Source organism: Cydia strobilella, chromosome Z (assembly GCF_947568885.1).
Source record: "Cydia strobilella chromosome Z, ilCydStro3.1, whole genome shotgun sequence".
Classification (NCBI taxonomy): domain Eukaryota; kingdom Metazoa; phylum Arthropoda; class Insecta; order Lepidoptera; family Tortricidae; genus Cydia; species Cydia strobilella.
The window spans coordinates 35,972,235-35,986,092 of record NC_086068.1 but is presented as its reverse complement, the minus strand read 5'-3'; the positions used below and the strand labels follow the sequence as shown (position 1 = coordinate 35,986,092).

At 35.6% G+C, this 13,858-nt stretch overlaps 1 protein-coding gene across 1 annotated transcript; it reads right to left on the bottom strand.

The window, feature by feature from the left end:
- Positions 1-8,295: 8,295 nt before the first annotated feature.
- Positions 8,296-11,127, bottom strand: LOC134755111 (uncharacterized). Its single transcript, XM_063691589.1, has 2 exons — positions 10,221-11,127; positions 8,296-8,738 (listed from the first exon to the last, which is right to left on the bottom strand). Exons 1-2 carry the CDS (start codon positions 11,125-11,127, stop codon positions 8,665-8,667), a joined length of 981 nt encoding a protein of 326 aa, XP_063547659.1. The 3' UTR covers positions 8,296-8,664.
- Between the last annotated feature and the right edge of the window lie 2,731 nt (positions 11,128-13,858).

The following is a 13,858-nucleotide window of genomic DNA, read 5'->3' as shown; positions in this document are numbered from 1 at the left end:
TTAAATAAATCGATCGCTGATACGGATTACGGATAGGTACGAGACGCGCTAGAGTCACTACGTCACTAGAGTGCTGTTAGTGCTGTAGATGCGCTGCGTAATGTAGGAGATGCTGTAATTTGACCATCAGGCGCGTGCCGGAGCACTGTTTCACGTTCGGGTCATGTTTCGAGTGATGAGTGATGTGATATCTCAGTGTACTATTACGTTTTCGAAAAAGTGATGTGATATAGCATTACTTTTTGGAGCACTGTTTCGCGCATGTCTAATAATTTTCTGTTAACAGTGTAATTATCTATATATATAAACGTAAAAGTCCTGACTGACTGACTGACTCACTTAAATCAACGCCCAGCCCAGACCATTGGACCTAGAGAGCTGAATTTTTCACAATAGGTAGCTTTTATGACGTTAGTATCCACTAAGAAGGGGTTGTTCAAAATTCATCCCCTAAGGTGGTTAAAAAGGGGATGAAAGTTTGTCTTGGGGTTCAAATTTTATAATATAAATGTTTATTAATTATAATAAAAAAACAAGAAACCTCATTTCAGCGTTTTTAAAAATTCATCCCCCAAGGTGGTGAAAAGGGGTTGAAATTTTGTATGGAGATCAAATATTTTTGTGAGTGTGGGACTTGAATATTTGTATAAAGGCATATTATTAGAATACAAGAAAAGTAATTTCAGCGTTTTTAAAAACTCATTCCTTAAAAGGGTTAAAAAGGGGTTGAAAGTTTGTATAGGGTCAAAATTATATTTTAAGCTAAGAGTTTGAAACTTCGTAAAAAGGTATTTCATTAAAAGAGAAGAAAGCTAATTTCAGCGTTTTTGATTAAAAAAGTTTTTTTTAAATAATGTAATGGGAATCAAACGAGCAGACGAGCCGCCTGATGGGATGCAGTCATCGCCGCCCATGGACATAAGCAACACCAGAGGAGCCACTTATGCGTTGCCCACCTTTGAGAACCCTAAATACCTGCTTAATTCATCATAATTCATCCCTTAAGGTGGTGAAAAAGGGGTAGAAAGTTTGTATGCAGGTCAAACATTTTTTAAGTGCGCGACTTGAATCTTTGCATAAAGGCATGTTATAAGAATACAAAAAAAGTTATTTCAACGTTTTTAAAAATTCATCCCCTAAAGTGGTTTAAAAGGGGTTGAAAGTTTGTCGTGGTCCTAATTTTATTTTAAGCTAGGTACTTGAAACTTCATAGAAAGATATATACTTAAAAGAGAAAAAAACTTATTTCAGCATTATTGATAATTCATCCCCCAAGGTGGTAAAAATGAGGTTGAAAGTTTGTATGGAGATCAAATATTGTTTTGAGTGCGGAACTTGAATCTTTGTATAAAGGCATATTATTAGAATACAAGAAAAGTAATTTAAGCATTTTTAAATATTCATCCCCTAAAAGGGTTAAAAAGGGGCTGAAAGTAAATCTATTACAAAGGCTTTGAAACTTCTTAGAAAGGCATTGTATAGGATTCCAAAAAAGTTATTTCAACGTTCTTAAAAATTCAACCCCTAAAGGGGTTAAAAAGGGGATGTAAGTTTATATGTGGTACAAGATAGGAACTTGAAACTTGGTAAAAAGGGCATTATATTAAAATAGACGAAAACTGATTACTTACACTGTTTTTGAAAAGTTTGTATTAATAGTTTCGGGAGCGAATATTTTTTTTAAATAGTGGACTTGTAAATCTTCTAAGAGGGTCGAGAGGGATTATATCGGGAACATTTTTTTTTCAGTTAGGGTCTTGAAACTTCGTAGTTTGTGAAAGACAAATTTCATGCGTTGTATAATTATTAACAAATGATTAACCGTCCCTACTGATATCATTTGCTGCATAATGTTCAATATTATGCTCATGTAGAATATATAACCACCAACATACAAATCCACGCGTACGAAGTCGTGGGCAACAGTTAGTTCTATAATAAAATGCGGATATGGCACACTTTTGAAAATAATTTCTTTTAAACCAATTAGTGTCAATTATAGCAATTTTTTTGTTATTTTAGAAATCATTAAAAACCGATTATGCTCAATAATGGATATGGCACAAACGTATAATTCTCAGCCGACGACATACGGATTTCGAAACAATTGTAAGTGGGTGGATACACGCATGAATATTAAGTTAGTTTTCATATCGGAAAATGGATAGGTAATTCAATTTTAATGGAGTACCGTAGCGCAGAGTTATTGAGCGCAATACGCTCCGAGTGGCTGTAATAACTGCTACGGTAAGTATTATACATACCTACCCACTATGGGCTACGAAGTTTGTAGCTACACTAGCTACCAGTAGCTCCCAGAGTAAGAGACTAGGCGTCCATACGCAGCATACGCTCACCACCAAATCCTTTACCAGGAGGATTTGAACTTAACAAATTATTGATCTCAATGTACCTACCTGATGTGTAGGTATATTCAAGATATAACCTCTAGCGGCCCACCATACAAGAAAAAATGGCAGTGGAATTTGAACCATTACTAGGTGTTGGAAAATAGTGAATTTGTTAAAAAAAATTATCGAAGGGAATAAAACAAAATGCAACTCTATTCCATTTTATAATGATTTAAATTTAATTGGGTGGTAATTTCATAAGTACTAGTATTAGGACCTTGGGGCGCTAAAGGTTGAACATACCTATATCTGTTGGTGCCAGCGAGATGCACTGCGAATCTATAAATATTAACTGCGTATTGTAGACGGCCAAATTGCGTACGTAATATAAGCTACTCGGACGTAATCCTACTACGTCTACCAGGCCAACGGGAAAGGTAACCTTAGGAATGATTATGCAGTGATTATGAATGTTGGCCTTAAACGTTTTATAAAATTGAATTGTTTGTCCGGCCATCGAAAGACGGCAGTTCGATAGGTGGAAGCTTAATACTTACCCTTAATGGAGAAACCGGTTGCATTTATTTGCGGTGATGACATTTTTAGTGTTTTTGTTGCATTGCGAACGCGTTTAATTCGCGAATATAATTATATTCTCGAACGAATCTAGGGCTGCATAGTCAGGTTCTGAACCAATAATATTAATATCGTCGAGAATTGTTCCGAAAATAACGCGTAATTCTTCGATTGTTTCACTATCAGCCAGAAACTTCTCTTTGTGTCTCGAATTAAAACTTAAAATATTTTTGAAGCATCACAAATACGCGAAACACGTTCAAAGATTATCTCTTGTATACTCTTCAAAAAAAATTTTTTAAAATCAAATTTTAGGCCAAGCAATAAGAAGGTATATAAGTAGACTGTGAATATCCTTTATATCATGTCTGAAAATAATTAACCGGATATATACAAAAATAAGAAAGTACATCAAGTTGAATAAAACTATAATTTTCTGTTATACTATACCAAAATAAATACATACATTAGACCAGAAAATTATACTATGTTATACTATACCAAAATAAATACATACATTAGACCAAAAAATTATACTTTGTTATACTATACCAAAATTAATACATACATTAGACCAGAAAATTATACTGATATTCAACTTCATGTACTTTTCTTATTTTTGGATATATCTGATTACTTATTTTTAGATATAATATAGAGGATATTTACAGTCATTGTATATAAATCTTGGACTAATCAATTCAGCCATTTTCAATTTAGAGCAGTTCAAAATATTAACTCAGGATTGTGAAATTTTTGAGCGTTTTCTACTAATTTGTTAGACCAAGTAGTGAAAATGTTAGACTATGTTATATATTTGTAATTTAATCACAAAGCCCTTTCATTTTGTACTTCACATGGCATGTTTACAAGAAAAAAGTCACAGTATCCCCCCCCCCCCACTGTCTCAGAAAGTGACAAGTTCTTATTTCGTACTCAGTAAACTCTACTGAACACAACGATACCACTTGTCGGTAGAATACTGTCCAGTCACATCGAATGGTGTATTAGGCCCTCTGGCCGCTGTACTATTAGACAAACCGAAAGCTGATGAAATTTGCTACAAGTTTTTCGATATCTTGAATAGTTTTTGGAATATCCACTCTTGAAAGTTTATATTAATTGGGGCTCTCACTTTTATCTTCAATTCTATATCAGTGAAGCTACTAAGCCATGTTTGGTATCGTTTTCGTATTAAATCGAGTGCCAAATTCATTTATGGTTTCACATTGACACTATTCCGAAGTCAAAACATATAAACTTTTTACAAATACCTTTTTTTAACTCCTCTTCACGCTTAAACCGCTGAACCGATTTAATTGAAATTTGGTATACAGATAATTTGAGTCCCGAGACAGGACATAAGGTTCAGCTTCTTCGCCGAAACTGAATTCCTGAAGTTTATACTATTTAAGTTTAGGTTGAAGTCAGCGGCGGCTGGTGATTCTATATTATGGGTGTTCACTATCACAGTAAAAAACTACACATTTAATTAACCGACACAAAATACGGTCATTGAACTCTCTTATAGAATTTCGCTATTACGAATATCTTGACGACCGATAGACGCTAACTGCAGTTCATTTTACAAATGGATTCTAGGTTGTGAATGTTGTTTTAAAATTTTATGGAAATATGTGCTAAATTGTTAACACATCGGTTTCGGTCCAAGCAAACTCACCGCACAGCCGTCGCCCGGCCCGCCCGCGCCCGCTCCAAACAAGACATATGTACTTAGGTAGGTAACACGATAAACTAAAACACCTAGTTACTTTTATCACAGCGACATAACACAACCACGGTGTTTTTGCATATTGATCTTATTTAATGACATATAAGTTTTTGTTTTTGACGAACATTGTTACGAAAGTTCAAGGTTTTCCTTTTATATTGAACTCGAGTAGATTTTGTAAACTTTTTTCACATTCTCCCGTTAAATTCATTCATTTTAAATACCTCACAACAAACAAATTATGTGCACTTACTGCTTAAACTCTTGGTTAATTATTTATAATAAAAAAATGCCAAAATTCCATTCACGCGCGTACTTTAAAATTGACTACTAACTAAGGTCTGTTTACAAACAAGTGACAATATGGCGCGCACAATGCGCGCGCATTCGACGAGAGGGCGCAAGGTCAAACGGGCTACGGAGCGCCGCTCCAATTTTACCTCTTTCTTCATAGAAAATCTTCTGTTTCACGTGCGGAACTGTAGCGAAACTTCTCTTTCGCTCTCATTGAATTTCCTATTGATTTTATGTACTAAATCTTTTTCATAGGAGCGCAATCCAAAGCGCTCCGCTTCGCGCGTTACCTATGATTCCTATGAAATTATAGGAGTAGGCCGAGTAGTATAGGCCGTCTATAAACTTATAATGAATAAAGGTAATTATTTAATTGGTATTTTACTTTTGTACGATAGATCTTAAAGAGTAATATATTAATTAGGCACTATAATTTCATTATGATTATTTATGGGAGTGCACTGCACAAGCGCTCCTTAGAGGAAGCCGCGCCTGGTTGAAGTCATGTTTGGTATCATTTTCAAGTAAATCAATCATGTAGACTGTATGTAGTATTGTGTACAACAAGCTTTAGTTTATACCTTTGTGTAACAACCTTAATTCGCCAACGTCAAATGAAAATTTTAATATCTTTCAATGTCATCTTATAAACTAAAACATTAAATGACTAGATTTTTAATTATGCTTTTAATATAACATTTTGGCGACGACGACGGAGCTATGACCGAACGCGTTGATCGTTTCCAATTCGATTCGTTCGATAACAAAACTGAAGACTGGAATTATTATATCCAGCGCTTCGAAATTGAATTACAAATTCACGGCCTCAACGAAGAAACTTCCGAGGATAAGCGAAAGCAACTTCTTCTTTCTCGGATTGGACCTGCAGCTTTCAAGGTACTCGTAGATTACTATCGACCAGCCGTCGTTACTACGAAGTCGTACGATGACCTAAAAAAGGTACTTAACGAATACTATGGCAAAAAAACGTACGTTCTCTCAGAAAGAGTCACTTTTGCAACTAGACACAGAAAAGCAGAAGAAACAATCACACAATTCACCCTCGAGCTAAGATCATTAGCGGGATATTGCGCATTCGGGAACAACGTGGAAGAACGCATAAGAGACCAATTGGTAATTGGCATCAACAACAGCACATGGCAGCAAGAACTTATCAAAGAACACCCAACAAACAGTGCTAAACTCTCCGATGTTATAGCCACAGCAAACAAGCTTGAACAAGCAGAACTACAGAGCCAACGTTTAACTAACAACCCTCAGATGGGTACTGAACAACAAACCGTTAACAAAATAAGACCCAAAACTCATCGGCCTACCCAACAACAAACTCCTAAGGCAAAAACATGTATGTTTTGCGGACGAGATTTTCACACAAACATGAATGACTGTCCGGCAAAAGGAAAACGATGTAATGCGTGCGGCAAAGAAAACCACTTTTCAAGCGTCTGCATAACCAGCGGTAGACTCAAGTGTAAGAAAAACTTTAGCTTTCATAACAACAATATATTTCTTAATCACAATATTCCGTTACAGTTCAACATCCAATCACCTCTCTTCACAATCGTCCACCCTTCACCCCTGCCCGTAACCGAATGCCCGCTAACCGCCATGCCAGTCGCATTTTTCTTTTCTTTAAACTACCTTCCATTTACAAATGTTAACAATCAATAACTTTACTTTTAAATTTATTAAATTATAGATTGACAATGATTATTCAACTCTTTATTTCATGAAATCTTTTTTGAATAATTAGTAATTTTAAAGAATCTTACACTCGCCCATCCTGACATTGTGCATGTCCTCATGCACAGTCATACTAATCACGTTTATCATCTAATCTTAAACTCGGCATGTTAAATCATCGGGCATTCAGAAAGAAAATTATTAATACTTCATTACTCATGTAATACAATTGCTTTGTCTATACATATTTTCTTGTTATCTATTGAATTAATCTTTATATTAATATGTTTATTTCAAATCTATTAATATACATATATCCATCTAAATACACAGTTTTTTTCTATATAAATCCGACACATCACATTCCTTTTTTTGATTGTATCAAATATAGTTTTATTTTTGCATCATCACTTCACATTTCATCATACTTAACATATCCTATTCCTAACTTTTTTTAGGTGTAGCACATTATTTCTCTTGTTTTTTCATTCTGTTTTTTTTATCGTGCTATTACATAATCACTATCTTGACACAAACGTGTCTCACCACATTTTTATTCATTTCCGTTTTTTGACTCATTTTAACTGTAACACATAATTTCTCGTTTTGTTTTTCATTCAGTTTTTTTTATGTGCTACTTATCAGTCTCATATAACTAATCACAATACTGGAGCCCCCTTCATGTCTCCAAAACTGCCTCATATAACTAATCACAATACTGGAGCCCCCTTCATGTCTCCAATACTGCCTCATATAACTAATTACAATACTGGAGCTCCCTTCACGTCTCCAATACTGCCTCGTATAACTAATCACAATACTGGAGCCTCTTCATGTCTCCAATACTGCCTCATATAACTCAAAGCTTCAATAGTTAATTAACTCAAAGATTCAATTATTTAATAAATCAAAGATTCAGTTACCTATTCAATAATATCAATATCTCAGATTTAAGAACCCTTTAACTCAAAAATTCAATAATTCACTCAAAGATTCAATAATTCAATTACTAAGTTCAATATTTCAATAAATCAAATAGTTCTATAACTAATTATTCAATAACTCAATAACCCAACGATTCAGTTATTCTGTAACTCAGATTCAATAGCTCAACGATTCAATTATTCAATAACTCAGATTCAATAACTCAATAACTCAAAGGTTCAATATTTCAATAACTCAAATAATTCAATAACTCAGATTCAATAATTCAATAACTTAAAGATTCAATAATTCAATAACTCAAAGGTTCAATATTTCAATAACTCAAATAATTCAATAACTCAGATTCAATAATTCCATAACTTAATGATTCAATAATTCAATAGCCTCAAAGATTTAATAATTCAATAACCCAAACGTTGACATATTTCAATAAGTCAAATAATTTAAGAATCAAATAATTAAATAACTCAAATAATGCAATAACTCAAAGATTCAATAACTCAAATAATTCAGTAACTCAAATAATTCTAACTCAAATAATTATATAACTCAACGATTCAATAATTCAAGAACTCAAAGATTTAAGAATTCATTAATTCAAAGGTTCAAAAAATATTTCCATAACTCAAATAATTCAATAACTCAAATAATACAATAATCAAATAATTTAACAATCCAAATTTGCAACCCTGCCAGCCCTAAGGGATCAAAAAAGGACCCAATGAAACTAAGAATTGAGCGTTTGTCCCAATGTTGTATGTCTTTGTTGGGATAATTAATTTTGAAAACATCTTGATTGGGGTAAAATACCATGCCTAAGGCTTTGAGATCAGTTTTCATGGAGAGCTGTGATCATCAGCGTAGCATGATTCTGGAGAGATACCAGTTAGCAGTTTGGGATCATTGGCTGACCACTTGTGCAGATGAAAATCTGCATGAGACAGCAAATCAGTAAATTGGTCTCTTACCTCCAATGCATCTTTGATGGAGTCTGCTCCGAAGAGGGCATCATTCACGTACATTGCAGTGCGGACCACCTCTGCTGCTTTAGGAAGCTCTGCCTCATACCTTGCTGCCAGCTCCTCTAAGCATCTTGTCGCCAGGAAACTCGATTTTTTTTGTCCATAGGTCACGGTCTGTAACTGAATGATAATTAGTTCATTGTTGTTATTGTGCCATAAGATATTTTGTAAGTGATGAAACTTGGGGTCTATTCTTATGGCTCTGTACATATTTTGGATGTCAGACATCATAACATATTTGTGAACTCTGAATGATATTAATATATCAAACAGGTCTTTTTGAGCTTTAGGGCCATTTAGTAACAAATCATTAAGACTGTCGTATTCTTTGCCTGCCCCAGTATTTCCATTGAAAACTACTCTAACTTTATTTGTTTTCCTGTCCCCTCTAATGACAGGTAAATGTTGCATGAAATACAATTGTTGCTTATTAGAGTTTGTTAGGGGCAGCACCTTAGCATGACCAAGCTCTATATATTTATTTATAAATTCTTTGTACCTTTCATGCAAATTTTGGTTTTGAATGCAATTGGAAAGGTATTGCCAAGATTAAGTTGATCCATGGCCTGCGCAAGGGGAAGAGACACCTGAAACTTGTTATCAATTAATTGTACCGAGCGTTGAAACTCGGCCTCACAGGAGTTCTGCTTTGCTGTAACCTCCGATTTCATTTCAGGAACAATTTCTGTTTCCCAAAACTTTGTTAGGAGGTGCTCAATATTATTATTGGCCTCATGGGTGGCCACATGCAATGAAACATGATGGCAGGTTGTTGCTCTATTATGACATGGAGTATCTTCAGATATTACTATACCAAATTCTGTACCGATGAGATAAAGTTCAGTATTTGAATTTTGGTTTTGTTGGGCAATAATATTTTGCAAAATATGCTGGCAGAAAACAATAATGAAATATCACCTGGAATTGACCAATCATTGTCTGCTAGTAGAACAGAATTTGGTATTGTGAATTTACTTGTATCTATTTTGTTTTCTGGCAATTGTGTTGTGATTTGGTCCACAAGTGAACATGTTACTTGCAAGCTGTAATCTGAATGCAGCGACTCAAATTTGGCATTTACTGCCTTCGATGTAAGAATAGATTGACACTGTAGGGCTGAAATGTTGAAATTTTTATTCACTGGCTGCAAATTCAATGCTTTGCCAAGCTTATTTGTCATGAAAGAAACTTGGCTGCCACAATCAATTAAACCTCTAGCTGTAATATAGGATTTACCATCTGGCCCTAATACTTTTACCTTAACGGTGGGCAACAGATCAGTAACGTCAGCATTTGTTGAGTTTGCATGGCAACTGGTAACTTTTGGCTCAGATTCAACATGTAACAATGTGTTGTGAGCTTTACATGTCGAGCATTTGAAATGAAATTTACATTTATTTTTGTGCATACCTAAACATATGTTACATAATTTGTGTTTGGTAGCAAGCTCCTGTCTTTCATTGGGTGATTGTGCTGCAAAAATTGGGCAACAAAACAGTTTGTGTGATATTGCTTTGCAACATAAGCATGAAGGTACTGATATATTGGCCACATTACACACTTTAGCACTTTTAGTTTGATATGTATGCGACTTACCTTCACTTTGTTGGCTTTCTTCAAAGCTGCTGGCTCTTCTCTCCACAAATGACAAGAAGTCTTCGAGATTTGGCATCTTGTCACTGTCCCGTTCCTGATGATAGGCTCTGCATGAAAACTGATCCACCTTTTTTAAGATAATAGTTAGTACAATCAAGTCCCACTGGTATATTGGCTGACCTAGGGCCTTAAGGGCACCTAGATGCTGACGAGTATTAGCCACCAGGTCGCGCAGGTTACTGGCAGAACCTTTTGCAATGGGTGTGCTATCTATTATAGCTTGGATATGATTTGTTACTACTAGAAACTTATTGTCATACCGCAATTTAATTAGCTCTCTGGCTTTAACATATGATTCATTGGTTAATGGAAGACCTTCAATTAACGATAACGCTTCACCTTTCAGGTATTTTTTCAAGTAATATAGTTTTTGGACTTGTTTTAACTTGTCACTGGAGTCTATTATCGCATCGAAGAGCTCGATGAAAGCGACGTATTTCGTGTAATCCTTCCCGTCGTACGTAGGGATGTCAATCTCCGGCAACCGCACTCCACCATGATAGCTGGTTACGTCCGTGTCCTCCACTTTTGTTTTTAACGATGACGACGACGTATTGGTTGTGGGCGTTTTTGAGGTAATCTTTCGTAAGCGAGAGATGATTTTTATGGTTCGCTCCTCGTGATCATCTTGATCTTCAAAGTCTTCATATGAATCCTTTTCTGTTAATATGGCTAGTTCCAGTGTCAATTCATTGTACTTTTTCAAGTTTGCTTCAGTTTGTTCTAATCTGATTATTGCTGATTCTTGATCTAAAGGATTGTCCGGTTCGTTTAAAAGTTTCTCTATTTTAGTTGTAAATCCTTTACACCACGCGATTTGCGCTTTTAGCTTCTTTATTTCGTTCATTTTCAATCAATCTTTAAGTAGTATGGCTCCATCGATACTGTCGATGATTTCGCCAACGTCAAAGTGGGATCCACGTGGGATCGAATTAATATTTCTTGATTTTCTTCAGCCAGTGTACGGTAAATAAAATTATGGGCCTCTAGGGCTCTACCCAGACACGGTTAGAGGTAGAAATACCAAATGTTCTTAGAGCACGACGTTGTTCGGTAGTTATTGTTGTTATTGTCTCGTAAAACCGATAGCTGGATTTTACGAGAAGCACGTGAACTACCGGCCGTTGACTCCAAAATGGTGGTTAAACACGCTTTGAGATTAATTCTCCATTCACTGCACACTACCAAATTATATTACTGTATAATAAAGCTATCGATATTACACTTTAAACAATTTTAATGAGCAACAAACAAAGGAATTAATCACGAGGCTACTATCAAGATGGCGTTCGAACCGGAAGTCCCTTCGTTCATTTTGATGTTCAATATTGCAAACAATTAGGAAGTTGAAGAATGAAGTCTAATGTCATTTATGACATTGACAGCGGATGTCAGATTCGAATGACGTTTCACGAAGTTTTGAGTGAACGGTCGAGTTGCTTGACGACCGCCATCTTGGCGACATCGAGTCGGGATTAATTTTTTGTTTTTGCTCATTAACGTTGTTTGAAGTGTCTAATCTAGATACGAGTTTATCCACCGTTTTGGCGTCAACGCCAAGTAGCTCCACGTGGCCCTTGTATAGTCGCTATCGCTATACAAGAGCTCATAACACAACTACCGAACAACGTCGTGCTCTAAGAGCATTTGGTATTTCTACCTCTAACCGTATCTGGATAGAGCCCTAGAGGCCATAATTATTGTAGTGTATTGACGCTTCGAGCGCTTACGTCATGGTGACGTCACTGACAGTTAGGGTCAGTCGATATTATACCGTGAGCAGAGCCGGGCGTACCGCGTGATGTTTGTGTTGGCGAATCGTTGGAAATACATTACATCGTATGATATACTGAGGTAAATACAGTACATTACATGTGGCGACGAGGAAAACAAGAAAAGAGGAAAGGGAAGACAGGTTAGTCGATCTCGATTAATTATCAAGTTTTGTCAGTGTGCAAAAAATTGGTTTAAAATCGAATCCACTGTTTCAAACAAGTGATAAGTGAGAGTACGCACTGGTGGTACACCTTTCACACTCACTTCTAAAAAAACAAAGAAATAGTTATTTGTTATACAAGGGTGCAAAGTTGTATTTTACCCGCGAGTGTGGAATTGAAACACGAGCAAGCGAAAGGATTCTATAGTTGAACCACGAGCGAAGCGAGTGGTTCTAAAATAGAATCCTGAGCGTAGCAAGTGTTTCAACACACGAGAAGTAAAATACATTTGCACCCGTGTGTAACACAAAACTTTTCACCTCACTATAGCGAGGAAAGTGCAACATCCACAGGCGTTAGATCATCTTCATCACTGAAATCACTCATTTTTTTACGATATTATAACAAAAACTGGAAATTCTGTATTTTTACGTGAGAAGTTTTTAAGTAAAAAATTTGTTGACAATGTTGACATTTCTGACGTATGAAATGTCAATGATGCGTTTTGAAATTGCATCGACTCAACTTGTGCGTTCAGAATTATATTTAACATTATTATTAAAAAACAAACGTTTCTTATGGAACTTTAAGGTTTATGACATAAAATCATTAAATAAAGCTAAATTTGGTATTTTTTATTAGATTCTCAAACCATTTATTTAATGATAATTAATATCAAATGAATCATTATTATGAGCGTTTTACGTTTTGTTATCTGTCAAGCTACTTAAACATGCTCCATCCAAGGTCAAATTACTTTCCCCACTAGTGGATAAAATGCGTTTTTCCCCGCTAGTTTTAAAGGATAAAAGACAACTTTCCGAGCTAGTGAGGAGAAAACAATATTTCCATTCGGTAACGCCATCTAGCAATATGATCTTTGAAGCGTTGAACGTTACAATTATAATTGTAGGCTTTAAAGTTGGATGTGCGACTAACAACAATTAGATCTACCTACAAATAAAAAAATCATCTCGGAGGCAGCCAGTGTTAACAGCACTGTTTAAAGCTTATAGCCTGCCAGGAATCAACACTGCAAATAATTGCATGTTGACTTCCACTTTTAAACGTAGGTAGGTAGGTACAATGACACTACATGCATGGTTGTCATGTTCACGCTGGAGCTTTATTATTGCAACTTAGTTCCATCAGAACGCAATTGTGCGATGCAAATGTAATACATAGTTGGTTTATTTCAAACTGAGCCAATAGCTTCGCTCAGCAAATCTGCAACCACCTTCTTACATAGGATGTCGTCCCAACCTCTTTGGGTCGCAGGATTGCTTGGCGGTTCCGCACCCTGACAAAACGATGACCACCTGACAAATGCCTCCACAGCAAAAGGTATCTAGGAATTTCCACCATTGTCAGACAATATTCGAGTGACTAGTCCCAATATACCATGTGCCGAGGCTTCACGACACCGACGAACCCCAAGACCCCCGTGACAATGATTGTTAAAAGTAAAGTTATTTATTTTGCGTAATAATCTGTTTTTTTTTAAGTTCATTATTTTAATTGTACAATAAAATACGTAAAACATAGTCTTTATCAAATTAAAAACTTTATTTTCAGTAATTAATTATTAAGAATTCCTACTCGTAAGTGTTTTGGAACGATGCGTGCTGACGTTTTTCGGGG

Bases quoted from the DNA above. Each gene is read 5' to 3' on its own strand.
- LOC134755111 (XM_063691589.1), bottom strand. From the start codon at position 11,127: ATGAACGAAATAAAGAAGCTAAAAGCGCAAATCGCGTGGTGTAAAGGA. The intron at 8,739-10,220 runs GTAAGTCGCATA...ATTCAGTTACAG, and splicing joins AGAAAGCCAACAAAGTGAAG to ACCGTGACCTATGGACAAAA.